General features: G+C 46.3%; 2 protein-coding genes across 3 annotated transcripts in view; one reads left to right on the forward strand and one right to left on the reverse strand.

Moving 5' to 3' along the window:
- Positions 1 to 604, reverse strand: part of VSIR (V-set immunoregulatory receptor) — a 39,251-nt gene extending 38,647 nt beyond the window's left edge. Inside the window, exon 1 of the mRNA XM_007505632.3 lies at positions 82 to 604. Within this exon, the coding sequence (XP_007505694.2) occupies positions 82 to 364 (283 nt within the window). The 5' untranslated portion in view covers positions 365 to 604. The remainder of the gene's footprint in view (positions 1 to 81) is intronic.
- CDH23 (cadherin related 23) overlaps positions 1 to 27,898 on the forward strand; it is a 655,553-nt gene that overhangs the window by 595,763 nt on the left and 31,892 nt on the right. For both annotated transcript variants that reach the window (XM_056799300.1, XM_056799301.1), the window contains exons 37-44: positions 10,580 to 10,801; positions 11,309 to 11,428; positions 12,774 to 12,954; positions 18,766 to 18,899; positions 19,874 to 20,083; positions 20,845 to 20,952; positions 23,668 to 23,770; positions 25,971 to 26,096. In XM_056799300.1, coding sequence (XP_056655278.1) covers positions 10,580 to 10,801; positions 11,309 to 11,428; positions 12,774 to 12,954; positions 18,766 to 18,899; positions 19,874 to 20,083; positions 20,845 to 20,952; positions 23,668 to 23,770; positions 25,971 to 26,096 — 1,204 coding nt within the window. The remainder of the gene's footprint in view (positions 1 to 10,579; positions 10,802 to 11,308; positions 11,429 to 12,773; positions 12,955 to 18,765; positions 18,900 to 19,873; positions 20,084 to 20,844; positions 20,953 to 23,667; positions 23,771 to 25,970; positions 26,097 to 27,898) is intronic.

The raw sequence follows: 27,898 nt of genomic DNA on the forward strand, positions 1-27,898 counted from the left end.
CCGTCAGCCCTCTTCCTCCCGGGCAGCGCTCCGAAGTGGAGCCCAGGGTGACCAGGAACGAGGGAAAGCTCGGGAGCTTACCTCTGGAGGAAGCCAGGCAGAGAGCGAGGAGCAGGAGGCCCCAGGGTCCGAGGGCAGCCCCTGGACGCAGCTCCATCGTCAAGGTGGGCGTCCCTGGCTGGGGGGTGTCGGGAGCCTGAGAACTTAGCTGACGGCAGCCCCAACAGAAACCTCTCTGAGTGACTGATCGGCAGCAAGTCAAGCCGGCCAGCCAGAGGGAGCGTGTTAGAGGGTACAGCACCCCCAGGAGGCGAGAAGGAGCGCCGGCCGCCTTGTTTGCCCAAGTCGGGGCGGAGGCACACATTCCTACCCTCTCCACACTGCGCGACTCACGCCGGTGTTCAAATCCAAGGGCAGCGCAGCTCCGGGGCACCTGGGAGGTGGAAGTGTGGCAAGGGCAGGCACCGACCCAGTCTGCTGCTCACATGCTGGCAGGACCTCGTTGGATTCTGCCCGGCATTCAGTGCCTGGGAGGGAAGCAACAGAATGTTGACTGAGAGGACACGTCCTGCTTCCTTTCAGCACCATAGAGTGAGCTACCTCTAGTCCAGACTCAGCTGTCCCCGGCACCTCGCCAATGAGCTGTCTATAGTGGATGCTCTCAGGCTCTCTTGACGCACCCACCTTACAGATGACACAACTACATGCCACCCAGTGTCCTTTCAGGAATCCTCATCCCCACCCCCACCCCAGCAGACCCTCCAGTAGCAGCAGCTTGCTCCAGTCCTTTCTCCCATAAATAAATTTTTTGTATCCATACCTATGATTTGATTGGTGCAGAGAGGGAGTTCCCAACATGCAAACATGCTCTCTCTGGCAATAAAATTTAAAAGCATAGGGAATTGGCAGAGCGCTAAGAAGATAAATGACTTACCCAAGATCACAAAGTTTCTGAGAGGCATTGACAAGACTTCCATTTATTTGGGTCTGCCTGACTCAAACACTTGCTCTTTAACCACTAAACAAGCCTGCATTGGGTCCCCCTAATTCTCTAAAAAAGGCAGCTAATGAAGAACACTGGGCCAGGAAGAATTGAGTTCAAATCCAGCCTCAGATACTTGCTAGTAGTTGTGATCATTTAAACCTGTTTGCTTGGGTTCCTTCATCTATAAAATGAGCCAGGGAAGAAAATGGAAAACCATTCTAGTATCTTTGCCAAGAAAACCCTCAATGGGTTGTGAAAATTCAGACATGACTGAAACAACTGATCAACAAAAATTCTCTAAAAGCCTGCTAGTAGTCTGTGTGACCCTAGGCAAGTCACTTACCTCCCCTTGTCTAGCCCTTACCACTCTTCGGCCTTAGAACCAATACATAGTATTAATTCTAAGACAAAAGGTAAGGGTTTTAAAAATAAATAAGTAAAATAAAAGCCTACTAGGGTGCAGTAGATAGAGGGTCGGAAGTCTAGAATTGGGAAGACTTGGATTCAAATCTGACTTCAGACACATCCAAGCTGTGTGACCCTGGACAAGTCACTCAACCCCAATTGCCTAGCCCCTCCTTCTCTTCTGCCTTGGAACTGATACTTGTATTGCTTCTAAGATAAAAGGTAAGAGTGGTTTGTGTTTTTTAATATAGAAATAAAAATAAAAGGGAAAAAGTAACTAGACAACCTAATGAGGTTGTAAGGAAATATTACAATTTTTTTCAACCACAAGACAACAAATGGTTTAGGTTTTATGAGATTTAAATTTCAGCTTTCACCTTTGTGAACGGGGAGCCTCATCTCAGAGCTTGAAACAATATTGCAAAACCTCAACCGTGTTTTAGCATACAATTTTGTATCACAGGAGATATAAATATGGAGAAGCTGCTGGGAACAGAACACCTAGTTGTCCTAAAGAGCACAAGTTGTTTTTGAAGTCATTGGACTCTCCAGCTGGTTATTCAGTCCAGGATATTCCTTCTCATTAGACCAGAAATTATTAACCTTCTCGGGGTCCTGGACCCTCTGGCTGTTATCTGGGGAAGCTCGTGGACTCCTCCTCAGAATCGTGTTTTGAAGTGATTCAAATAAAATCTACGGGATTATAAAAGAAATGGATGATGTTGAAACAGAGTTGTCCAAACAGACAAGGAAAAAGCACCACCACAAACCAAGTTTATGGCCCCTGTTTGGCTGGCTTTCCAGTGTGGATCTTTATTCAGATGGAGAGCCCAGGGAGCCAGGAGCTTAGGGAATTCTCATCCTTTCTGTTTAGATGTTGGTTTGCCAGCTGTTGGCATGTAGATCATAGACTTAGAGTGCGAAGAGACCTCACCGAGTATCCTGCCTAATTCCTTCATTTTATAGATGAGGGAATTAAGATCCAGAGAAATGTGATGATTTGCCCAAGGTTGAACAGAAGCAGGATTGGAATTCAGGGTGCTTTACTGCTAATCCATCCCTCTTCCCGCTGCATCTAATAGCTAACAAAAAGGGCTCTTCCTGCACCTAATTTCCCCAGAGCCATGTAGATTTTTTTCTCTTCCTTTCACCCAGCTTTGGAAAGAAGAGGAGACCATCAATGAGGGTGGGGAAGGGCCTTCCTTAAGATTCAAGTCAACCACTGTGCCAGGCACACAAACAAGGCAATCCTACGTAAGCAAGCAGCAGCTTTGCTAGAGGTCAACTTCTTCCCTTTAATTTTTTTTAATGTGGATTGGGAACCTACTTTTTATTTATTTATTTTTTAAACACTTACCTTCCATCTTGGAATCAATACTATGTATTAGTTCCAAGGCAGAAGAGCAGTAAGGGCTAGTCAATGGAGGTCAAGTGACTTGCCCAGGGTCACAAAGCTGGGAGGTCTGAGTGCAGATTTGAACCCAGGACCTCCCATCTCTAGGCCTGGCTCTCAATCCACTGAGCTACCCAGCTGCCCCCTGGGAACCTACTTTTTAAACATTTTAAAATTAATAAATATTTAATATGGCAAATACTGTGGGTGACAGGAAAGGAATAGAGGAATAGCGGTCATTGAAGCAACCAGGTGGCACAGTCTTGTCCAAAGTCACATCCATTCAAGTGACAGATATTCAAACCCAAGTCTTCCTGACTGAGCCCAGTTCTTCCTATTGTACCATCCTACTTCAGATGGCAGAGTCCCTGCCCTAATCAAGATTTTGCCCTCATAGGAGCTAAAAGGTTGTTGTGCAGAGTTTAATTTCAGCAGACAAGAAGACCTCGAGAATGTGAGGATCAACTTCAGATTTCATATATTAAGCATTCTTGGAACTTTTGATTGGCCAGACCATTGAAGAAAGTAAAACTAAACTGTCCTGGCTATCTAGACCTCAGTTCCAACATTAAGATTGACAAGAATCTTTCAGAGCTGAGTAGCATGTACCAGATGTTTACTTGAAAAAATGTAGCTTCAGATGGTTTGTTGTGGCAGTTCTCTACTTTTTTATTTATCCAGCCAGGAGTGAACCTGGGGGAGTAGGGTGGGAGGACCAGGCCTGTGCTCCTGGGTACCAAAATGGAGAGAGTACTAACAATTTTCCTGAGTCCAAATCCAGTTATGCCACTTACTAGTTGTGTGATCCTAGACTTTATTTACCTCAGTTTCTACATCTGTAAAATGAGTTGAAGGAAATGGCAAAGCACTCCAGTGTCTTTACCAAGAAGACTCCAAACGGGGTCATGAAGAGACAGTACTGAACAACAGTATTCAGTCTCTTTCAGCAGATAGATGCAGGTCTAATTTTTACCCAGCAGACAAGAGTGTCTTAGTTACCCTAGGAAGTTAGGAGATGACCATCCTCCTTGACGTTGTCCCAATTACTTCTACTCCAACATGGCAGCAGGCTTGTGGTGTAACTTGCACTTCTCACTTTCTACACAGGATATCCCAGGGTATCTCCCCAGAGCCTGAGCTAAGATCTAAGCCCTTTCTCCAAGATCTTTCCACCCCCTCCTACTTGAATTCATCCTACAAGGTGGATCGACAGGAAGGCATCTTTCGTGTTGACACGACACCACAAGTATCAATATTTCAGACTAGGATCTGTTCATGACCAAGCCAGTTATCAGCCAACATGAGAAAATGATTTGCAGTCACAGGACCCTCACGTCATAGATTTAAGGCTAAAAGGGACCTTAGGATCCATTGAATTCCACCCCTTCTTTCACGGATAAGGAAATTGCAGCTCAGAGACTGCTTTGACCATTCACAGAGTCAGTCAGGCTACAAGCAATGATTAAGTCCTTACTATGTGCCAGGTGCTGGGGTTACAAAGAAAGACCTAAAAAGGGGGGAACCCCATTGTCCTTGGTCCTGACAAAATCAAGATTTGAACTCAGGTCCTCTTGACTCCAAGGTCAATGCTCTTTCTCCAACACCATTAGTCTTCTTTCACAAAGCCATTAGAGAGTAAACCAGAGAGATAAGCAGAAGACATTTTATTATTCTAGAAATGTTTAAGATGATGAAAGACCAAGTGTGACTTCTAAATTACGTGACTCTGGACCATGGACTCTAGAGGTGGCCTTAGGGTGACCTCTTAAAGTGATTCTACTTGTAGATTGTGAAGGCTGTGCACATTTACTCACAAGAAAAGGGCACTTTTCATTCAGCTTTGTATTCCCCAAAGGAATCTGGTTCATGCCCTCCAGCCTGATAGTATTGGCTATTTCATTTCAAGATCCATCTAGGAAGCTCATTTGCTTCAAAGCCAGGAAGCCAGGCAGTTCAAATTCTGCCTGCTCTGCAAGGAATGACCCTGAGACAAGTCCAACTTCTGTGTCTTTCGAGTCATCAGAAATAAAAATAAGTTACTGTTTAAAGGAGTTGGGTGGCTAAATGGATCTCGTGTTTAAGTGTGGCCATCCAAGCTCTCCATTTCCTGACCATTCTGGAAGAAAGAAAAAAGGGAGGGAACAAGCATTTACGAAGTCTCTACTATGTGTCAAAACCAACACTAAGCTTTCTACACAGATTATAAATGGGATCCTCAGGGGCAGCTGGGTGGCTCAGTGAGCAGATTGAGAGTCAGACCCAGAGATGGGAGGTCCTGGGTTCAAATTTGGTCTCAGACATTTCCAAGCCTAGCCCTTACCACTCTTCTGCCTTGAAACTAATACATAGTATTGATTCCAAGATGGAAGGTAAGGGTTTAAAAAAAAAAGAAGAGCTATAAGGACTAGACAATGGAGGTTAAATGACTTGCCCAGGATCATGCAGCTAGGAATTTTCTGAGACTAGATTTAAGTCCCCCATCTCTAGGCCTGACTCTCAATCCACTGAGCCACCTAATGGAGACCCTTCAGGCCTTACATCTAATATCCTAGAAACATGGCCCTTTTGTATTGGAGCACGTCACACTAGAACGATGGTTATATTTGGAGTCAGCATTACTTTTAAATATTTTAAGGTTGGGGGCAGCTGAGTGTCTCAGTGGATGGAGAGCCAGGCCTAGAGACGGGAGGTCCTAAGTTCAAATCTGGCCTCAGACACTTCCCAGCTGTGTGACCCTGGGCAAGTCACTTGACCCCCATTGCCTAGCCCTTACCACTCTTCTGCCTTGGAACCAATCCATAGTATTGACTCCAAGACAGAAGGTAAGGGCTTTAAAAAAAATATATATATATATAAGGTTTGTGAAGCATTTTCTTCCCAGTCACTCTATGGGGAGAAGGGAGTTCAAACATTCCTTCTCCCATTTTATAGAGATTGAAGCTTGGATATTTGAGAATTCGAGCTAAACCTAAGTCCCACAACCTCTTCTGTTTTCTGGATGCTTTATGTATGGGCTCGCTGTGAACGCCGCTTCCCTTTCTAGATGCTCCTAAATGCCTTTAATCAATTATATTCTTACTCTCTCCTAATAAAAAGGAAATTCATTTGGAGTTCACTGAGATCTCTGAATGGAAAGTGGGACAGGCGTCTTGTCCCCTTAGAGATCTTGTAAACAAATGAATCTGGCAGGAAGGAGACCAGCTCTTTCCTTCTCTCCTATAACCAGTTTTTGCTGCGCAATCCCCCAAAGTTGCTGAGGAAAAGTAATCCCTTGTTTTTCCAGTTCTGCCACCAGGCCAGTCCTGGCCCAAACATGGATACTCCTTTTTTCCCTTAAATGCAGTGAAGCATAGAAAGAGGATTGGTTCTGGGGTCAGAGAATCTAAGTTCAAATCATGCCTCTGTTAGTAGCTATGTGACCTTTGTTAAACACTTGCCCTTCCTAAGCCTCAGTTTCCTAATCTATCACAAGAGGGTTGGACTAACTGGCTTCTGAGATCACTTCCAGATTTACATTTGCTCCTTTCAAGGTAAAATAGAAGACAAACCACTAAGGATAGGTATCAAAGAGGTCTGGAATCTTGGGCTGAGATATACGTCATCAACTTCCCCTGAAACTCTCTTTCCTTCTAGCTAAAGAGCCTCATAGCCTGGTCCCACCAAGAAGCCAGCCACCATATTGTCTCTTGAGAAGGCCTGTCCTGTCCTCTCTCTGTGACCAGCCCAGCTTTCTGTTCCCTCTTATTTCCAGTCTGGCTTTCCTTCTGATCCCTCTTTCCAACTCCCAGGAGAAGTCTGTCCGGGTGTCCCAAGTCCTCAATAATAGCAGGGTTCCAAAATCGACAAGGCATGGCTGATATCCTCACCTTGCCTGATGTAAATAAAGACCATTGGGTATGGAGAGGCAAAGGACCTAGATTCAGACTCACAGATAGAAGCATCACAACAAAGCTCCTCACAAGTTTACAGTTCACAATACCCATAATCCTGTCCACATGCAATTCCCAGGGACAGAAAGGGAAGTGGCATTCCTTCAGTTTCCCCTTCCTTCAGTCTCTTTCCCCCTACCCAACAGACTGTCCTTCTCCTGATTGGAGCAGATGGAGAAATAGATGAATTCTAGATGTTCCCTAAGACTTTGTTCCATGCTCCTTGCAGGGGATTTGCCCTCTTGACAGCTAAATGGCATGGTGGATAGACTTGAGTTCAAACCATGCCTCGGATACTTGGTAGCTGTTTGACCTTGGGGAAATTATTTAACCTCTATGAGTCTCAGTTTCCTCAATCTGTACAATGGTGGAGTTGGACTTGGTGGCCTCTAAGGTCTCTTCAGTATAAATTTATATTCCTATGACCCTATGATCCTTTCTCCAGAAGGAGGGCCCAGTAATGGTCTCTAATGTTGAACCTTCTGTCTTATGATCTCTTGAAGTTTTGGGCCTACCTGACTTTAAGATGATCACAGCCTGTTCAAACCTAGTGGGCAGAGTCCACCAGTTCCTTAGTCAATAGTGATGAATGAAGACCCTTCTTCAGCTCCTTAGCCTCTCTGGTAGGAACCAAGCTGGAAAAAGAGGCAGAAACGGGGTAATACAGGGGAGGACTTGAAGAGAAGGAACCTTGAGTCCTCTCTCAGTTCTCACCGTGAAAGCTCAAGCTTCTAACAAGCAGTGAGATGGACTACCAAGATGGAAGAAAGGTAGAAACAGAGCTCCAGATGTTTTACCCTCCCCCCAGTAACCACAGAACCTTTCAAAATTTCATCATGGAGTCTGAAGACACAGGGGTGCTGGGAAGTAGTGGAGGAGCAGCATTGCCCAACTTGTGGGGAACACACAGGAAATCTCACGTGCCACTTGCTCAATGCTTGGGCATTTTGAAGAACTGATAGAACATTAAGAGGTCCGGAGTGGGCAATGGGAGGAACATGGGCATGGCTTGTGCTTTGGGGCACTAAGTCTAAGACAAAGATACGGGATTTTAAAACAAATAAATAGTTCATTAATAATGGTTTCCCCTTCCCCAGGCTATTTCTGTTTTAGTAGGGGATTTTAAAAAGAGCCTTCAAGACACAAAAGAATGAATCTTTAATAATACAAATTCAATCACTGCAATGGATGTTGGGAGAGATTTTCTTTTTATAAAGAGTTGGGGGCCATTTACAGACAGCTGTGATACAACTAGATCACTAAATATAGAGTCTGACAAGCATGATATAGTGGAATGGATCCTGCAGTTAGCATCAAAAAGGCCTGGGCTCAAACTATATTTTCCTAACTTGTGTGACCTTGGGTAAAGTGAGTAAGATGATCTCTAAGTCTGCCTGCTTCATATTTGTGATCAGATGTCCAAGATTTAATTTCAGACCTACTATTTATTAGCTGTGTAGGTAATTTCACTCTCTGGACCTCAGTTTCCTCAGAAATGTAGGGATTTTTCTGGGGCAGAAAAAAAAACAAAAATAGAAAGTCAACTTCACCTTCTCTCAATATGTAGAGTGAAGTTTCTGAGATGACTTAAGTGAACTCAGATAAGAATCAATAGGATGATGAGAATTGAAAGGAATTTTCATATCCTAACTTAAGGAATAATGGGCAGCATAGTATAGTAGGGTAAAGTGGGTAGAAGACTGATCTAAGAATTAGGAAGATAAAAATTTAAGTCTTGCCTCTGACACATATTAGCTTCCTGACCAGAGGTGAAACACTTAGCCTCTCAATTCCCCAAGTAACTCTCTCAAATAAGTTAAAGACTAGTATATTGGTTCCCTAAACTGAATATATCATAAATCCATGACTCTCCCCCTGCAGGAGAAAAAAAAAAAAACCTTAAAGTGTAGTCTTCATTCAAAAATCAACAGTGCTTAATATCTTCTTTGCTTGGTTAGCTGGCTGTTTCCATGAGTCTGAATCACAAAAGAGGTGAAACGGCAAGACTATGGCCTGGGCCAAGAATGGAGAAGAAATAATAAATAAATAAATAAACAAACAAACAAACAAATAAGGCAAGATGAAGCTAGCAAAAGGAAGGATTTAAATTAAATGATCTCTAAGGTTTCTTCCTACTCTGATATTCTTTGATTCAGTGATACTTCACCAGCCCTGCCTAAAGAAGCTAAAAATACTATTCAGCCATCTTTTTTTTTTAATTTAAAAACTTGACAAATATCAACATACATTAACATTTCTATACATAAAGAAGAGCAGAAAAATGATTGAAACTATGATCCTCTTATTATATATGGGTTTTTTTCAAGTATATATTAAATTTTATGTGTTGGTCCTATTTGTCTGGGTTCTCCTCTGTAGTTATTTCTTTCTTGTGTGTGTTTTTAAAGTATTTCCTGAAAACTTTTTTTTTTTGCATCTCTATCGCACTACCTCAAAAACTCTCCCCATTCAAAAAAAAAAAGCCCTTTTTTATGGCAAGTAAATGTAGGCAAGAAAAACGAATTTATACATTGGTTATATTTGGAAATGTATGCCTTCTTCTTTACCTACAATCCATCACCTCTCTGCCAAGAAGAAATAAGTATCAGTCTTCTAGAGTCATTGGTCTTGGTCATTGCATTGATGAGAGTTCTTTAATCTTTCAAAGTTGTTTTTATTTACAATGCTTTAGTCAATTGTACTTCTGGTTCTGCTCACTTCATAGCATATCCACACACATTCACACAATTATTCTCAGGTTTCTCTGAATCCATCTCTAGCATCATTTTTTTAAGCCCTTACCTTCTGTCTTAGAATCAATACCATGTTTTGGTTCAAAGGCAGAAGAGCAGTAAGGACTAGGCAATGGAGATTAAGTGACTTGCCCAAGATCACACAGCTAAGAAGTATCTTAGTGCAACTTTGCCTGCATGCTAAAGGCTTTCTGTCCATTGGTAACCTTCCAACACCTTATCTTTGTTACTTTTCCCTCCTTCAATTACTGCTATTTCACATTTTCTTACCCTTACCTTCTGTCTTAGAATTGATTCCAAGGCAGAAGAGTGGTAAAGGTTAAATAATTGGGGTTAATCGACTTGCCCAGTGTCACACAACTAGGAAAAGTATGAGGCCATATTTGAACCCAGAACCTCTCAACTCCAGGCCAGGCTCTCTATCCATTGAACCACCTAGCTGTCCCTGCCATATCATATTGAATGAGCTCAGACTGAGCTAGAAAAGAACTAGAAAACTTTTAGATTACAAAGTATTTCCTATGTGAGTTTTGAAGTGGACCTAAGCCCTGGGAGACTCCATCTCCCAGGACTCTCTACTGTAACTTCCTCTGACACATCTTGCTTCCTTTGTGGGAGGTGTCAGAGGGAGAATAAAAGAGGAGAGAAGCATGGGTTTGGGCACCTTTTTCCCCTAACCTAGTTGGAGAGCTTTGGTCCCTGCCTATCTGCCAGAGATCAAACTTTCCTTGTCTATCCCAAACTTTCCTTTCCTAACCCTAAATAAAACTACCTAACTTCCTTCCCTTCCTTTCCCTCCTTTTTCCCAAACACACCTATAATATTTAATAACATTATTGCTATAGATCTTTTAGGTTTTTTTTCCTCTCTAGTGCCTGATCAGTAATAGATTTTAGATTAATTCTTAAATTCTTAAAAGAATTAAGAAATTCTTGTTGATTAATGATAGAACCTGCTTGGTTTTGTAAAATAGATTGTTTGGGGTTAAAGGTAAACTAACTCTTTTGTTTAATGAACTGGAGTTGCTCTGCATTTATTATTCAATAGAAAAAATTCCATCTTGTTTGAGAAGCCCTATTTTGACTCATTTCTTGCCTCACGGCTTTCTCTACAGGCTACCACCCATGTGTATGTGACAATTGTGGATGAAAATGACAACGCGCCCGTGTTCCAACAGCCACAGTATGAGATATTGCTAGATGAAGGTCCAGATACCCTCAACATCAGCCTCATCACCATCCAGGCTCTTGACTTGGATGAAGGTCCCAATGGCACCATAGCCTATGCCATCATCGCTGGCAATATCATCAATACCTTCCAGATTGACAGCGTCACGGTCAGTATTCCCCTCTATCTTCCACTCTAACCTGGTATGGGAGCACAGGCTATCCTTGCCTAATAGAGATGAGGAAAGCCTCAAAAGCTGAATCTACTGGTTAGAATTCATGGGCAAGGGGGACTTCAGGGAATTCATGGGGATCTCATTGGCTTCTGAAAGGGTCAAGGGCAGAGTCACATATCTTAGGGTTGATCTGAAGTGGGAGGAATACTGGAGAAAGGAATCTATTCAAGGAATGGCATTTTCCACTTTCTCTATTGACCCGGCAGGCATGAGAGCCAAAATCTCTCCCTACTATGAGGAATATGCACCTTGCCCTGAGTCTCTGGAATCTGATCCATGACCAGGCCTCTTTCAGTTGGGCCCAGTCATCTATACCAGGGTCATCTCACTGCTCCTACAAGGATAGTTGGATTTCTTTCCCAGACTTTTTGTTGTTAAGAGTGCCCTGTCACCCCAAGGTTTCTTTCCTTATAATCATCATACCTGTATGTCTCTCTCCAGGGAGTCATCAGCACACTGAAAGAGCTGGATTATGAGATCAGTCATGGCCGCTACACTCTAATTGTCACTGCCACTGACCAGTGCCCTATCTTATCTCGACGTCTCACCTCCACTACTACGGTATGTGATTGCATCTCCTCCTTGAAAAGGGTCCCCAGAAACTCTGCTGAGATGGGTAGAGTAAAGAGCATCATACTCTCATTGAAACAGCACATGGTGGGGCATCTGGATGACTCGGTGGATTGAGAGCCAGACCTAGAGACAGGAAGTTCTGGGTTCCAATCTGGCCTTAGACACTTCCTAGTTGTGTGACCCAGGGCAAGTCACTTAACCCCCATTCCCTAGCCCTTACTGCTCTTCTGCCTTGAAACCAGTATTGATTCTAAGATGGAAGGTAAGGATTTAAAGATAGATAGGAAGATAGATAGATAGATAGATAGGAAGATAGATAGATAGATAGATAGATAGATAGATAGATAGATAGATAGATAGATAGATAGATAGGTAGGTAGGTAGGTAGGTAGGTAGGTAGGTAGGTAGGTAGGTAGGTAGGTAGATAGATAGATAGATAGATAGATAGATAGATAGATAGATAGATAGATAGATGGATGGATGGATAGATAGATTTGTGTGTGTCATGTGATTCCCCACATCATCCTTTGAGCTAGGCTGGCTGAAATTATCATTCTCATTTTCTAGAAGAGAAAACTGAGTTTTAAGAATTGTGACTCTTCAGGTAATAGATTCTGAGTCTTTAGTCAAAGCTAGAATGATCAACCAGGATCCCAAAAGATGTCAGCAAGTTGGGAAATTGAGTTAAAATAATCAGATGGAATGTAATAAGGATAAAGGTAAAGTCCTGCACACGTTCAACAGCCTCAAGGTCAAGGAGGGCTACTAGACAGCAGTGTGTCTGAAAAGGTGCCAGAGGCTTTAGGGGATGGCAAACTCAATGAGTCAACAGTATGATATGGCATCCAGAAAAAGCTAACGTCACTCTTGGTAAATGTAACTACAAGGAGGAAGGAGTTAATGGTCCCAAAGCACTGATTAGACCACTTCTAGAGCACCACAGTTTTGAAAGGACTTTGATAAGATGGAGAGTATCTAAAGAAGATTAACCAGAAAAGGCAAAGGGCCTTGAGTCCATGCCATGTGAGAATTGATTGAAAGAACTGAGGTTGTTTGCTCTGCAAGAAAAGACTCAAGAGGCCATGAGAATCCTCTTCAAGTATATGGAAGCCTTTAGAAAAGATGTCAAGAAGGAATTAGACTTGTCCTCTGACCCCAGGAGCTTCCAGAACCCTGGAAAATACTTATAGCCTTTTCTGCCTTGTTGAACCCAGGGGAGGGTCAAGTTGGGAAATTCACCCCTCCGATGTGCTGAGGATTTCAGGATTCCTGAGACTTTTCCTGGAGAGTTTTCCCAGATTGAGCCTTGAATAAGCTGCCATTTTCCTTACAGGTACTGGTGAATGTCAATGATATTAATGACAATGTGCCCATCTTTCCCCGGGACTATGAGGGGCCCTTTGATGTCACAGAAGGCCAGCCTGGACCTAGGGTGTGGACCTTCCTAGCTCGGGATTTGGACTCAGGCCCCAATGGGCAAGTGGAATACAGCATCGTGGATGGGGATCCTCTAAGTGAGTTATGTTCCAGGGCCAAAATGGGCACGCAAGGGAGCTACTTCCATCTTTCCCCCATCTGCAAGAGGTGGAGATCCCTAAGCCAGTAGGCATAACCCAGATTGCCCCTTTGCATGACATCCCCAAGGGCAATATATCCTGCCTGTTTGCCTATAAGCATATAACACATGTTCACCAAAAGCTCCATGGACAAACACGTACAACTATACGTCCATGCAAAGGATAACAACAGTCATAACGCACACATCGGTCTTTAAGGTTATGGAGCCCTTTCCCCACAACAACCCTCTGAGGTAAGGTGTGCCGATGTTATCCCCATTTGACAGATGAAGAAACCAAGGTTAAGTCATTTTCCAAGGTGAGACAGTTAATAGCTGATTTCTATGGTCTCTTTTTGGTCTAAACCATAAACGGGATGCCCCTCAGCAGCAGCCTACCTCCTGGACTGGGTGAGCTCCAGATCTTTCCTTACCTCCCATCCAAGCCCTCTCAGGGTCTTCTCTTTGCCAGGGGAGAGCGGAACAACAATTCAGTTTTCCAGAGCTTAAGGGAAATTAAAATCTAAAAAGGGTGGCGAGGAACAAGCTCTCATGTAAGACCAGCTATAACGAGATCTGAGAAAGGCATGGAGAAAAGGCTGTCAGGATTCACAGGAGGCAGAGATCGCTTCTCCCTGGGGGCATAGGCATGGGGGAAATCCAGAAAGGCTACAGAGAGGAGGTAGTATCTGAGTGGAGACTCATGGATCAATATATTTCATAAATTTCTGAGGTGAAAATTAGTTTCCTCAATAATATTCATGGGGGAAAGCTAGGTAGCTCAGAAGATTGAGAGCTAGGTCTAGAGATGGGAGATCCTGGGTTCAAATGTGGCTTCAGATACTTCCTAGCTGTGTGACCCTGGGCAAGTCACTTGACCCCCATTGCCTAGTCTTTCTCTCTCTTCTGCCTTGGAACCAATAGACAGTATTGATTCTGAGATGGAAGTTAATGAGTTTTTTATGTATACAATAGAGGGACTTCAAGGTGACTCAGTGGAGTAAGAATCGTGCCTAGAGATGAGAGGTCCTGGGTTCAAATCTTCCCTCAGACACTTCCTAGCTAGGTGATCCTGGGCAAGTCACTTCACCCCCATGGCCTAGCTTTTACTGCTTCTCTGCCTTGGAACCAATGCATAGCATTGATTCTAAGACAAGAGGTAAGGGTTTAAAGATAAATAAATGTATACAATAAAATGCAGAAGATCACAAAAAAATTCACTTAAAATGCCTTCATCAGACTGTTCAAATATATTAATCTTAATCATCATCATATGTTATTATTCATGGCATTAACATAACTTTTATAAGAGTATAGTGGTGCCTTTTATAATATATTACTAAAGTTCTCAACCCCCCAGAATCATCTAGAGACCTCCCATGGGGGCCCCAGGTTGAGGGGTCCAGAAAGGGCATCAAACAAGCAGCAAATGTGAGCCGATCTTACTATTTATTACGAGATCATTGGAAATGCTGGAGAGCTGATTTCACATCTCTTCAATCCCGTCCAAGGGTTCGTTTGGGTTGTGTGATGTTGGCTCTTTGGCCTGGGTGTGACTCAGAGGATCTGCTTCCTTGCTAGTAAAATCCCTCTGTGTCCAGAAGGTCAGTGAGGGGTGAAGAGGCCGGAGTCACCGCGGGTCTCTCCAGAAAGCCTGGGTAGCCAGAAGGACCTTTGGTCACCTGCTTCAAAGACCAGCGTCTCCCTCCAGGACGCCCAGCCTGGGCTGCCGGCTGCCCGTCTCCAAGGGGTGGCCCGGCTTCTCTCCAGCACCTGTGGGACCCCCTGGGAAGCCCCCGCTCCTCCCCACTGACTGTCACCCCCTCTGCCAGCAGGGAATGGGGGAGCCCCGGAGGGGGGGAGGCTCTTAAGAATGTGGAGGAGCTGGGAATCCCCCCTTCTTTAGAGACAGAGCATCAGGCTCAGGAAATCCTGCCCTGAGCAGCATCCGTCCGCCCCACAGGGAAACTTGGCAGCCTCTGGCCGTGGGGCGGAAGGGGCCGAGGGGCTGGCCTGGGCGGAGGCCAGGTGGGAAGAATATAAGGGAGGGGTTGTTGGGAAGCCTTGGCTGCAGGTTTGCCCTGCTGTGATGTCATCGTCAAGTCAGGATTCCAGGAGGATCCTGGCCAGGCGTGGAAGATTAAGGGAGGCAGGAAAGGTTGTGGAGGAAGCCAGGGCTCCATTCTCAGCCCTGGGGCTGCCTGCTGGGGGACTTCAGGCCATTTGAGTTCCCTCTCTGGCCTTCAGGCTCTCCCAGCTGTCAAACAGGAAAATTACAAAATGTAGACTGATGCCCCTTCCAGGCTCCTGGGATGAGCCTGAAAAGGGCAGGAATGCAGGGAGTGGTCAATCCAGGAAGCCAGGGTCATTTAAAACCAACAACATCAGCAGCTCTCGCCTTCGGGCATAGTATCCGTTCTAAGACAGAGGAGCAGCAAGGGCTAAGCTGTTGGGGTTAAATGACTTGCCCAGGGTCACCCAACTAGGAAAAATCAAAAGCTGGATTTGAACCCAGGTCCTCCTGACTCCAGCCACCTCGCTGCCCATTTTTAGGGTCATTTTTAGAAACTAAAAAAAAAAAAAGCCACAGGCCTTACAAACTGTATTCTGGCCTCCCGTCCTGGAGGGTGGACACATGGAAAAGTCATTGTCTGGTGTTCATCTGAGTGGGAGCATTGGCTTGGGAGGAGCCAGAGATGTAGGTTGGGGGCACTCACTGCATGACTGGTCAGTGGCTTCACCTTTCCTGGCCTCAGCTGCTTCTTTCAGGTAGTAGAGTAGCTGGAGGGATGAACCTGGAGTCAGGAAGACCTGAGTTCAAACCCTGCCTCAAAGATTTACAAGTCACTGAAACTCTGCCTCAGTTTCTTCCTCTGTAAAATTTGGGAGGGGGGCGATAATAATAGCCCCTATCTCCTGGGGTTGTTATAAGGCTGTAATGAGGTAATAAAAATAATAAATTGCTTTGCAGACCTTAAAGCACCATATAAATGCTAGCTATTGCTGTTATTATCACTAAAATGAGGAGTTTTGATTTGATTGATTGATGACCCCGAAGGCCCCCTACAACTCCAAGTGGCTGTGATTCTGTGGTTCGGGGGTCCAAATGTCAATGCCTATAGTGTTGAGAAAAGAGCACTGCATTTAGAAGTCAGAGGACCTGGGTTCAAATGCTACCTCTGATACTCTGTGACCCTGAACAAGTCCTTGCACCTCTGGGTCCATTTCCTTATCTATAAAACAAGGAAGTTGTCCCTCTAAAGTCTCTTTCAGCTCATAATCTGATGACATGATCTCACATGACCTCTCACTAAGACAAAAGAGCCAGAAGGTGAATATATTGAGGGAAAAGGAATTGGGGGATAAAGGATGGGGGTGGGAGATGGAGCCAGCCCTCCCACTACAAAGCCTATTCCAGGGCTGGCCTCGTGGTCACCCTCACCGGGCGATGGCTCTGCTCCCCAAACCCAGCCCACCTGCTCTGCCATGAAACGGAAAATGCCCCGATTCACACCTTCGTCTCTTTCATTAAGAACTGCCACCTCATTGCTAAAGCATACAGCTGTCACCTAGGCTAAGGGCCGCATTACACCAGTAAGTCTTCCAAGTGGTTTTCATTGGGCAGGGTGAGAGGGATGGTAACCTGGAGATGCTCTGGGAGGGAAGGTGAAACAGCTGGACCAAGAGGTGGGGGGGATTTGGTGAGGGGCTGTTTAAAGGCATCAAGGAAGGCCCTCAGTGCTGAGACTAGAACTAGCATGGCGGCAACTGCGCATCCCTGACACGTGGAATGGGGAGGGAAGGAGGGAGGGACAGGAAGCATGGTGTTCCCAATGATATGAGGGAATAGAGAAGGGGGCAGGGCAAGGAATCTGGAAGTGGGGAAGGGGAGGCAGAGGGAGGAGAGAATGGGGGAGAAGAGGGTAAAAGAGAGGGGAGGAAAGAATATGAGATGAGGGGAAAGGAAAGAGGGAGAGAAGAAGAGGGGTCAAGAGAGGAGATGAAAGAAGGAGAGTTGCTAGGAAAGGAGAGGAGAAGGGAGGGATATGGGAGGAGAGAGAAGGGGAGGAGAGGAGTTGAGAAGAGAGGGAAGGGAAGGGAGAAGGGGAAGGAAGAAGAAAGGAGATGGGAAGGGAGGGAAGAGGAAGAAGAAGAAGAATGAATGAAGGGGAGAAGAGTTGAGAAGAGAGGGAAGGGAAGGAAAGGAAGATGGGAGGGGAAGGAAGGAGAAGAGAGGAGATGGGAGGGGAGAAAGGAGATGGGATGGGAGGGGGAGAAGAGATGGAAGAAGAATGAAGGGGAGAAGAATTGAGAAGAGAGGGAAGGGAAGGAAAGGAAGATGGGAGGGGAAGGAAGGAGAAGAGAGGAGATGGGAGGGGAGGGAAGAGGAGAAAGAAGAATAGAGGGGAGGAAAAGGATATGGTAGGAGGAAAGGAGAGGGAGGAGAAGAAAGAAGCTGGAAGGGGAGGAGCAGGAGGGGGTAGAGGAGAAAGGAGAGAGAATTGGGTGTAGCAGGACTGGCTTGTATAGAGGAGAGAAACATTAGTGATCTGTTCCAGAGGCACAGGAAAGAGTGAACAGCTAACAGGAAGGTGCACAAGTGTGTGGGGTTCTGAGAGATGCTCTGCATACTGGTGCTGCCCTCTATGTGGCAATGCCCATATTGCCAGGTCCTGTATTACACAGAACATCTAAATGACAGGTTCTCTGGAGTCTCCACAAGGGCAGAGAGGGGTTGAGTGGGGAGAGAAGGTCCATGATCAAACCCAGAACACGAGACATGGGTGACAACGTTGTGATAGGACCTTGCTAACCAAGGACCTGGAGGAAAGAAAAGAGAAGGGGTATGAAAGGGACACATTGTTCAAGCTTCACCCTTTGGCCAACAGCAACTCCTGCCTGTTAACTGCACCCCCCAACCCCAAGGCCTAGAGGTGTTAGAAGGTAAGATTTGGGTATTAAAGAAGGCTGAAAAGGCTGAAAGAAGGCTGTTTCCCCATTTTACAGGTGGGAAAGCCGAAACCTAAAAAGAGAAGGTGATGTGTCTGATTTCCGCACACTAAGGACCTCTTTTCTCCATAAGTCTCTGCTTACATTCCCTCCATCCCTTTCCCCAAGCCCTTGACCCTTCACTATATTTCTTTCTCACCCCATGTCTCTCCCTCCCCCTTCAAACCTAGGATACATTTCCCGAAGGAAAGCAGAGAGCCAGAAGCCCCCCCCCCCCCAATCCTGGCTTGACTGCTAGGCGAATGAGTTTTCTTTTGTAAAATCTTGATTGATTTCTTTTGTTTTCTTATCACCGCTCTTTCTAAATACATCCTTTGAGGGGGCAGCTGGGTGGCTCAGTGGATTGAGAATCAGGCCTAGAGATGGGAGGTCCTGGGTTCAAATTTGACCTCAGATACTTCCCAGCCAATACACAGTATTGACTCTAAGATGGAAGGTAAGGATTTTAAAAAAAAATAAAGATCAACAAGTGGTCTCTTATGTCAAAGAATTTTTCTAAAAGAAAAGAAAAAGGGCTGGGGGCAACATGGCAAAAACTAACCAGCACTGGCCATTGAAACTGCCACATCCCAGACCCACAGCGCTCACCTCTGCCAAGAAGGAAGGGGTGCCCCGTGTTCTCATCTCTTCTCCAAGGCAAGCTCCAGTGAACTTTCAGTGAAGAAGGGGAAAGGTGGGGAGTCCTGGGCCACGCTCAGCTCAGATGAGAGCCCCCAGTCCTGGGCTTTCTCCTGAAGCAGATTCTTGTCTTGGTCTCCAGGTGAGTTTCTGATCTCTCCTGTGGAGGGAGAGCTTCGAGTTCGGAAAGATGTTGAGCTGGATCGGGAAAACATTGCCTTCTACAACCTCACCATCTGTGCTCGGGACAGGGGCATACCCCCACTCAGTTCCACGGTGAGTCTGTAGTGAGTGGAGGATACCCACAGCTGCTCTTTGTTTCTCCTCCTCTCCTGTGACCCATGCTGGCCAACTTCCTTCTAACTAAAATTACAACAGAATCATAGAAAGTCTTTACCGGGGGGGAGGACAGCTAGGTGGCAGGGTGGGAGGTCTTGGGTTCAAATCTGGTTTCAGATACTTCCCAGCTGTGTGACCTTGGGCAAGTCACTTATTTCCCATTGCCTAGCTTTACTGCTCTTCTGCCTTAGAACCAATATTCAATATTGATTCTAAGATTCTAAGACAGAAGATAAGGGTTAAAAAAAAAAGGCTTTCCAGTGACACCATTTTCTTTTACCTCAAGACCTAGGGTCATTGGGCCCCCAAACTTCTCTGATGGTTGGACTTCCCTGGGCCTCAGTCGGCCCTAGGGTGATGGCTAGGAAGCAGGTGTCTATAGCCTAGGAGCTAAAACCCCACCATAGACTTGCCCCATGGCCATAAGGACTAAGTCATGAAGCTAGGTGGCCTAGTGGGTAGCCCCCTGGACCTGAGGTCAAGAAAATCTGAGTTCATTGCTGTCCACATCCAGAGAAAGAAGTGCAGAAAGGGAAATGCATGAGGAAAATACGTGATCCATCGTGCAATGCGACAGGGACATGCCTGGGGTTTGATGTTAAAGGATCGGCTACTGCAGATAGGAATGACACGGAAATGGGTTTTAATGATACATGGATAACCCAGCAAAACTATTTAGCAGATCTGGGAGGGGGAAGGGAAGAGGTGGGAGAATCATGAATCATGGAACATGGAACATGAATCATGTTCCCCAAGAGACCAGAAGCTCCTTGAGGAAGGGACTCTTCTGGTCTTGTCTTTGCAAGCAATTTGGAACTGCTTCTTGCATTGAATTGAATCCTTTCTCCTCTTCCCCCTCTCCGTTTACTCCCCGCTCATGCTGCTGTCTCTTCTCCCTCCATCTCCCCCAGATGCTGGTGGGAATCCGAGTTCTGGACATCAATGACAACGACCCGGTGTTGCTGAATCTGCCCATGAAAATCACCATCAGTGAGAACAGTCCTGTGGCCAGCTTTGTGGCCCACATCCTGGCCAGTGATGCCGACAGCGGCCCCAATGCCCTCCTCACCTTCAACATTACTGCTGGCAACAGAAACAACGCCTTCTTCATCAATGCCACGGTGCTCCTCCTTGGCTCTCTTTGGGTTTTATTTTTGTTCTTTTAAACCATACCTTCGGTCCTAGAACTGGTATTCAGAATTGGCAGAGATGTGTGCCATTCTTGGCATCTCGTTGTGCTTGCTCCACGGTTGTGCCTAACTAACCACTCAGAGGTCCAAACGCCATCCTCCTTCCAAGTGCCACCTACTGTTCTTGAGGGTTAGCGAAAAGAAATCGAAATGGAAATATGTGTGTACAAACACACACATGTGGAACGTGGGCTTTGGGGCATTGACTTGAATGTCACTGTCAAATGACTCAAACAGACTCACCTTGTTCCTTAGCTCCTGTCTCAGGGTTGGTCCTCATTTGCTTATGACCCATTTGGCGCTGGGATCTCCTCCGTGGACACTTCAGTGGGTCCGTCTTAGCCAGACCATAATGCTGCTTGTTCCATTATGTGCTATTTCTTAGCCTCCACTTAGGGGTAGGGGCAGGGGGAAGCATCACATGGCGTGTTGTGGTGGTTTATTTCGTAATAAAAAATTAAAATCCAATTTCTTTGGAGAGCTTTATAGCCATGGGTGGACTAAGGCTGGGAAATACTCCCCACCAGAGGTCATGGACCTCATCTATGAAACATAGCCTTCTGCTGCTTACCCACCTCCACGGCCAAGAGTTTGGAGGGCTTGAGAACAAGGGAAGAGGGTGCGCTGGCCTCCACCCCAGCTAGCCCCAGACCACCTTGCACCCATACTCATTTCACATATTCCCTTCTCAGACAGGGATCATCACTGTGAACCGACCACTGGACCGAGAAAGGATTCCTGAGTATAAACTGACTATTTCTGTGAAGGATAACCCTGAAAACCCACGTATTGCCAGAAGGGTGAGTAAATGGCAGCTGCTGGGGCTGGGGTAGGAGACAATCTCTCTCTCTCTCTCTCTCTCTCTCTCTCTCTCTCTCTCTCTCTCTCTCTCTCTCTCTCTCTCTCTCTCTCTCTTTCTCTTTCTCTCTTTTTCTCTCTCTCTTTTTCTCTTTCTCTTTCTCACTTTCTCTCTCTCCATCTCTCTCTCTCTCTCTCTCTTTCTCTTTCTCTCTTTTTCTCTCTCTCTTTTTCTCTTTCTCTTTCTCACTTTCTCTCTCTCCATCTCTCTCTCTCTCTCTCTCTCTCTCTCTCTCTCTCTCTCTCTCTCTCTCTCTCTCTCTCTCACACACACACACACACACACACACGTGTGTGCTCTCCACAGTCCTGAAAGGACTCTCAAATGCCAATTAAATTGAATTGGTTTTCCCTTTGCATTATCAAAAGAAGAAACAGCACTTTAGGACTTCTCTTTCCCTTTCTCTTTCTCTTCTTCTTTCTCTTCTCCTTCCCTGTGGAATAGCGGAAAGAGTATTGGTCTTGGGCAAGTCACTTCCTTCTCTGAATCTATTTGTTGGTCTACAAAATGAGAAGGCTAAACCAGATGAGATCTTGGGTCACTTCCAGCTCTTAATACTAAATTATTTCAGAGGACTTTGAGCCCCGCAAAAAAAAAAAATGCTTTGGTTCTCAGACTGTTTACCTCCTTCTTTGTGTTGTTCTGCCCCCTCCATCTTTCTTTGATCTTCTACCATTTTCCCCTCTTCCCATTTGTTCTTCCTTCCATCTATCTTAGGGATGCCCGTGGTGGGGTAGTGGGTATTGTTATAGTGTCAAGACCACTAAAGTAGGGATGAGAAAACTTGGCTCCTGATCCCATTTTAAAATCACCAACTCTCAGAGTTAGAAGGGTGCCATTTGATCCAACCCATGCCTGGGTAAGACTGACCTCTACTTACTATAAGCTACCACTTATAGACCTCCAGTGAGCAGGAGCCCACTACCTCCTAGGGCAGTCCAGTCCACTTTGAAATTGCTCCAAGTGTAAGAAAAGGGTAGATTTTGATGTCTTTCTCACACCAGATCAAAATCTGCTTCTGCCTTTTGAGGCCAAGCAGAAGAACAAGGTGGTCCCTCTTCAAAAGCTTGAAGATAACCAACAAGTTACCCCCGTCCCAAGTCTTTTCTTCCCCAGGCTAAACATACCAAGTCCTTTCCATTCTTCCTCATACAGTACTTTTCCGGTCCCCTCACCATCTAGAATCTCCCTCTCTACTTCCCCATTCTCCAATCCTGGGCTTCAGTTCAGCTCTATTTGTGAAGTATTACAAATATTCAATTGTCACTGGTGCGTGATGCCCAAGTCTTAATTCATGTAATTATGAAGTCACCTGCAGCTCTTCTGGTGAGTTTTTGGAACTCTGGGAAATTAATGCAGGCACAAGGGCACTTGCTGCTTTTGTGCGCCAAGAAACCAGAAATGCTACTTTAATCCATTGGATAAGCGTGCGATAGATTGCACCTCTGAGACATAACTGGTGTCCACAGATGTCTCAGCGCTTCTTTTCCTTCAGTTCTTCAAGGATCTGTGATTTCATTGGTCAGTAAACAAATGTTCGTTAGGCACCTGCTCTGTGTCAGGCACTGTGCTAAGTACTAGAGATGCAAAAGGAGGCAAAAGACAGCCTTTACCCGCAAGGAACTTACAGTTTAATGAGTTACTCTTTGATATGAGTAATCCTTCAACCAACACAGATCACCATCTCTGTGGGCCCTAGGAGATGGTACTTGGAAGTTGCCATGACCAAAGAACTCATCACTCTGTAGCCGTCTTGGCCTCTTCCAACTGTGGCTAGGCTGGTTCTCAGTCCCTCATTGAGTCTTCACTCAAAGCCTTCCTGACTTGGTAGACCATTCCAGAGCTTGTACTCTGCTCCCAAAGCCTTGGAGAATCCAGGGTCACCTCCATACCATGACAAGGTATCAGAGGAGGACTCTGGTCTAGGGACAGAGCAGATGAGTGAGTAGAACGCAGAAATGAGATCCCCAAAGACCCCAACAATGTAAAGAAAATATCACTAAAAGAAAAGCGAATTCTGAGCAATGAAAAGGCCAAGTGAACAGATAAGGAAGCATCGCCCCCTCCTCTCGCCAGAGTGGCAGAGCACTGCCAGGGCAGAATGGCACAGACTCTCCACCAGAGTCGCAGTGTTAGCTGTTTTTATTTAGCTGTTCTTCTTAATTAAAGGGAGGGTTCAGTTTTGGTAAGAGGGTGGAGAGGGATTTCCAGAAATGACTAATGAAAAGCAAAAGACCTCAGTAAAACTTTAAGGGAAAAAAAAGAAATAAACAGATGAAACAGATGGGAGTTGTTATATTACACATAAGGAAAAAAGGCAAACCAAACAAGATGGATCTCAGGGGCCTTGCAGGCCATTCCAGTGAACAGAATCATTTGGAATTTCTCTGAAGCCCAGGTTCTGAAATAATGGAAATAATACCAGTTTGGCTTGTTTCACAAGGGATTAAGAAAAAAATATTAAACAATGCTAGACAAATGCAAAGTGTCATTGTTTGCTGAAAAAGCAACACCCTCCCCCATTTCTTGCTTCTAGATCATTCATCCAGTGTCCCAAACTCATGTTTTGCAGCCCTCTGCTTTGGATCCCACTTTGAGAGGGGTGGCCTTTGCCTTACCCTCTCCCATCATTCCCCTCTTCTCCACCCCCTTACAGGATTTTGACCTATTGGTGATCTCACTTGAAGATGAAAATGACAACCACCCACTCTTCACCCAGAGCACCTACCAGGCAGAGGTGATGGAGAACTCTCCTGCAGGTACCTGCAAAAGAGATTTGACCCCTGGGAAACCCCTAGGCAGGGTGCCAGGACCCGATGGAAGACTGGGGAGATGGAAGAGGGGACGGAAATGTCAGTTCAGGTCAATTCAGTAACTTATCTGCTGATACCTGATCTGAGCCTAGGCCAGTGCCTAGACAACGTGGAATATAAGCTTTTAGAGGATGAAGACTGGCCATTGGGCCAGGAATTGCTCCTAGTGCAATGCCTGGCACTTAGTAGTTCCTTAATGTCTTGAATTAAATTGAACTCCTATGCAAAGGGGACAGGGACACTTGTCAAGGGAGCAAGAACACAGGCCAAGAGTTGCCAGCACCTTCTTTCCCTTCTAGCGTTGATCCAGCCTCTTTGAAGCTTGCCCCAACTTAGCCACATGTTGGCGATGGAAAGGAAACCACTTGTGAGAGCTGGGAGGATCTCCAGTTGGGTGTTGAGGGGAGGGGAGGGGAGGGCAAGATTCCAGAGACATCAAAGACATGAGCCCTGCTTTTAAAGACTGCACAACCTAGTGGGGGGACAAGACACACCAACTTGGGAAATGATGGACTGTAGACTGTGGCAGCTGATGAGAAAATGTAGCTCCAGTAGCTCAAGGAAGGGGAAGGTGGCTTTGGCTTGGAGCCATTCTAAGTCTGCCATCTTTGGGGAAGGAACCCAAGATGCTGGACTTAGAATCTGGATTTGACAAAGGAATGTGAAGCAGGTGGAGCCCCCCTCCAGGGGAGCACACAGGGGATAGTCTCTAATCAGTCACTAAGATTAATCCTCCCGTTGTCCTCTCTGCCTGCCCCCAACCAGCCCCTCTACCCTATCAACAAGAGGTTCTCCCTCAGTCCCCCTCAGTGCCAGTTTACGGGCTTCTTCCCCTCCTCCCTACCCATGCCAACTAATTTCCTCCCGGAGTCTGAGGATAGGAGTTGGCAGATTATCTCACCAGTGCCAGCCCCAAGGACAAGGACAAAGCCAGACACATGTTTCTGTTCTCACGTCACCAAGCCTTGACTAGGCTAGGAGGGTAGCAGTCATCCTCGCACCAGGGACATGGGGGAACCTCTGTGACTTTATTCAAAGTCAAGGGAGACCTTTGTGGCTGGGATTAGACCAGGTGGGCCACCAGGAGGCAATGACTGCCTGATCAGGTACTCCCTGGTCCCAGGAACCATGAAGAGTGGAAAGGAAGCTCCTGGGGCATCTCTTTCCATGATCCTCCCAAAGCACCCAGCCAGGAGTGAATCTAGGGGAGGCACCTGACGTCCTAAAGGACAAGCCTTCCTCAGGTATCCCCCAGAGATCCGAGGCTCCAACCATATCCTTCTGTGGCCACTCTGAGACACTCGTAGCGAATACACACAGAGAAATCCGTGCATGGGCTTTGTAAATTTTTTAAATTCCTATTTGAGGCTCCAAGTGTTCTATTTAATCGTGTTTATGAATATTTAACTTGGAGCAAAGGGAAAGTAAAAGGCTAGAGAAAGCGAGAGAGCTCATCAGCTTTCCACGTGGAAAAGAGAGAGGGAGGAGTTACGGCAAACTGAAATACAAACGGGATGACCTAACCTGGTGGAGAGAGGAGAGGAATTCTGGGAAATACTGAAGGGCTTCTGGGAGGGTTCAAAATTCCACTTATACAGCTTGCGTGCTCTTATGTTCTCAGGCCATAAGCAAAAGCCCACATACACACGTGCACACACTCACCTGTCAACGTGTAAAGACAGATGCACAAATACAGCAGAGGGTGCACAGGCACCCACAGGGCCTGGCACAAACACGGAGGAGCATGTCAAGCTATGCATGTCCCCAGGCTCACACGGCTGCCCACCCCTGGCCACGTCAGAGGGAAGTCAGAAGGCTGCCCAGAGACTCTGCTGGGAAGGCTGCTGGGAAAGCAGCCTCAGGTCCCAGGCTCAGCCCTGGCCCCAGATGGGCTTCCTCACAGTTGTTTTGTTTTCTCCCCCAGCAGGGCTTTGAGGCTGCTCCCCACCTGAGTTCAGTCTGCCAAGGCTACCGCAGCCGCCGCTCCATCACTTGTCTCAGCCCCGGCCCCCACGGGGCCCTCACCCCATCCACCTCACTCATCCATTGTCAGCCATGGGTCACTGGGGGAGTGGGAGGAGGGAGGGGGCCGAGGGGACTCATCCCCTTCCCAGAGGTGATGGCGGCGTCTGTCCATCTCTCGCAGGGACTCCCATCACGGTGCTGAACGGGCCGATCCTGGCCCTGGACGATGACCTCGGCATTAACGCGGTGGTGACCTACAAACTCCTGGGGACCGAGAGTGGCCTCTTTGACATCGACCACGCCACTGGTGAGGCCTCTGCCCCTCCGGCTCCCCAGCCCCCCCATCCCTTAGATGCTGGGGGACCCGCTTACTCCCCCGGGGCTGGACTCTCAACACCCCGGCTAAGGACATTTCGGGGATACTGTCTGTACAGCAAATTGATGTCAGATTTCAACACCACCTCGTGTCCTTTGTGGTCTGAGAAACTCCAGCCGGCCCCCCAAGTCCTTCCTCTTCCCCTAGCAGGAGGGGGCCCTCACAGAGGAATCCGTGAGGAATGACTCGCACGGCTTTGTGAGAGAGGGGGTGTCATGCTCCCCTTTTACAGACAAGGAAGGTGAATTTCTGAGAGCTTTTGCCGCTAGTAAGTGTCAGAAGCAGGAGCGGAAACCAGGTCCCCTGACTCTAAATAATGTCCTGAGGCAGCCATGTAGAGGGTGATGATGAAAATAATAATAACAACTAGTATTTCTGTAGTGCCAACTATGTGCCAAACACTGTGGTGAGTACTTCACAAATAGTGAATCAGAGGGAAAAAGACTTGACTTCAAATCCAGCGTCAGGTATTTTTTTAAAAAAAAAAGCTTTTTAAATCAATACTGCGTATTGTTTCTAAAGCAGAAGAGTAGTAAGGGTTAGGCAAAGGCAGTTATGTGATTTTCCCAGGGTCATGCAGCTAGGAAGTGTTTGGGGCCAAATTTGAACCCAAGACTTTTCATCTCTAGGCCTGGCTCTCAATCCACTGAACTACCTAGCTGCCCCCTTCCCCTGGATGTTTTCTAGTGGTGTAATTCTGAGCAAGTCACTCGCTCTTTGTATGCCCGTTTTCTCATCTCTAAAATGGGGATAATAATAGCCCCTACCTCCTAGAGTTGTTGTCAAGATAAGATAAAACTACTTGTAAAGTGCTCTATAATTATCGTTATTAATATTCCTCCATAAGTAAAGACACAGGCGGAACAATCATCTCAGGACCAAATCTAGCAGCACAGAAACCCAAGGAGGCTCCCAAACTCACAACCACAGATAAACAGGAAACGAATTTCTTAGACATTCAGCAGCTGGGGAAGTGCCTGGCCTCTTTCTATGGTGAGGGGCAAATGAAACGCCCCCCAAACAGAGAGGAATTTTGCCCCACGGCTCATTTGGTGGCAGCAGATCACCAGCAGAGTTTCCCTCTTCTGCTGGTTTTTGTCCTCTTTCTTATAAGGGAAAGAGACACCATGAAATTCTAGGCGCTTCTGGACTTTTCCTACTCAGCCTCCCTCTCTCCCTCGTGCCTCATCTTGCTCTCTGGTGATGGCGGGGATCTACTCTATCTTTCTCCTTCCTGGAGGTCTTCAGGATTCCTATTCTTGGTACTTCTGCCCCCAGGGTCTGGGTCCCCAAACAGAAGAGACTGGGTGACTCTTGTCGTCTGCCCCTACACACTGGCACCCTGGCACTAACCCCATAAGTAGACACTGTGTCAGGGCCCCAGGGCTTGGGGGAGAGGAGTGGCAGGCAGCTCCTCACTACGCCTGTTTGGCAGCTGACTGTACAGTCCCCACGCGTGGGAAGGAAGGAGCCTGGATTTACAGCATAAGATCTGGGAAGTTTCAAAAACTCCCCCCAATTACTGACTCGTATTCACTCCTCCAGCCTGGATTTGGGGGGATATTCTGATGGTCAGAAAGACAGCAGAGATGCAGAGAAAATTGTCTTCCTCCCATGGATGACAGGAAGCCGGGGTGTTGCCAGAACCAAGAGCTTTCCTCTCTCAGACTATCTGCTTCTGGAAGATGGGCTCATCCCCTTGATCCTTCAGGTCCCTCTCTCGTTCGAGCAGT

The sequence above is a fragment of the Monodelphis domestica genome, chromosome 1, assembly GCF_027887165.1.
Source record: "Monodelphis domestica isolate mMonDom1 chromosome 1, mMonDom1.pri, whole genome shotgun sequence".
Classification (NCBI taxonomy): domain Eukaryota; kingdom Metazoa; phylum Chordata; class Mammalia; order Didelphimorphia; family Didelphidae; genus Monodelphis; species Monodelphis domestica.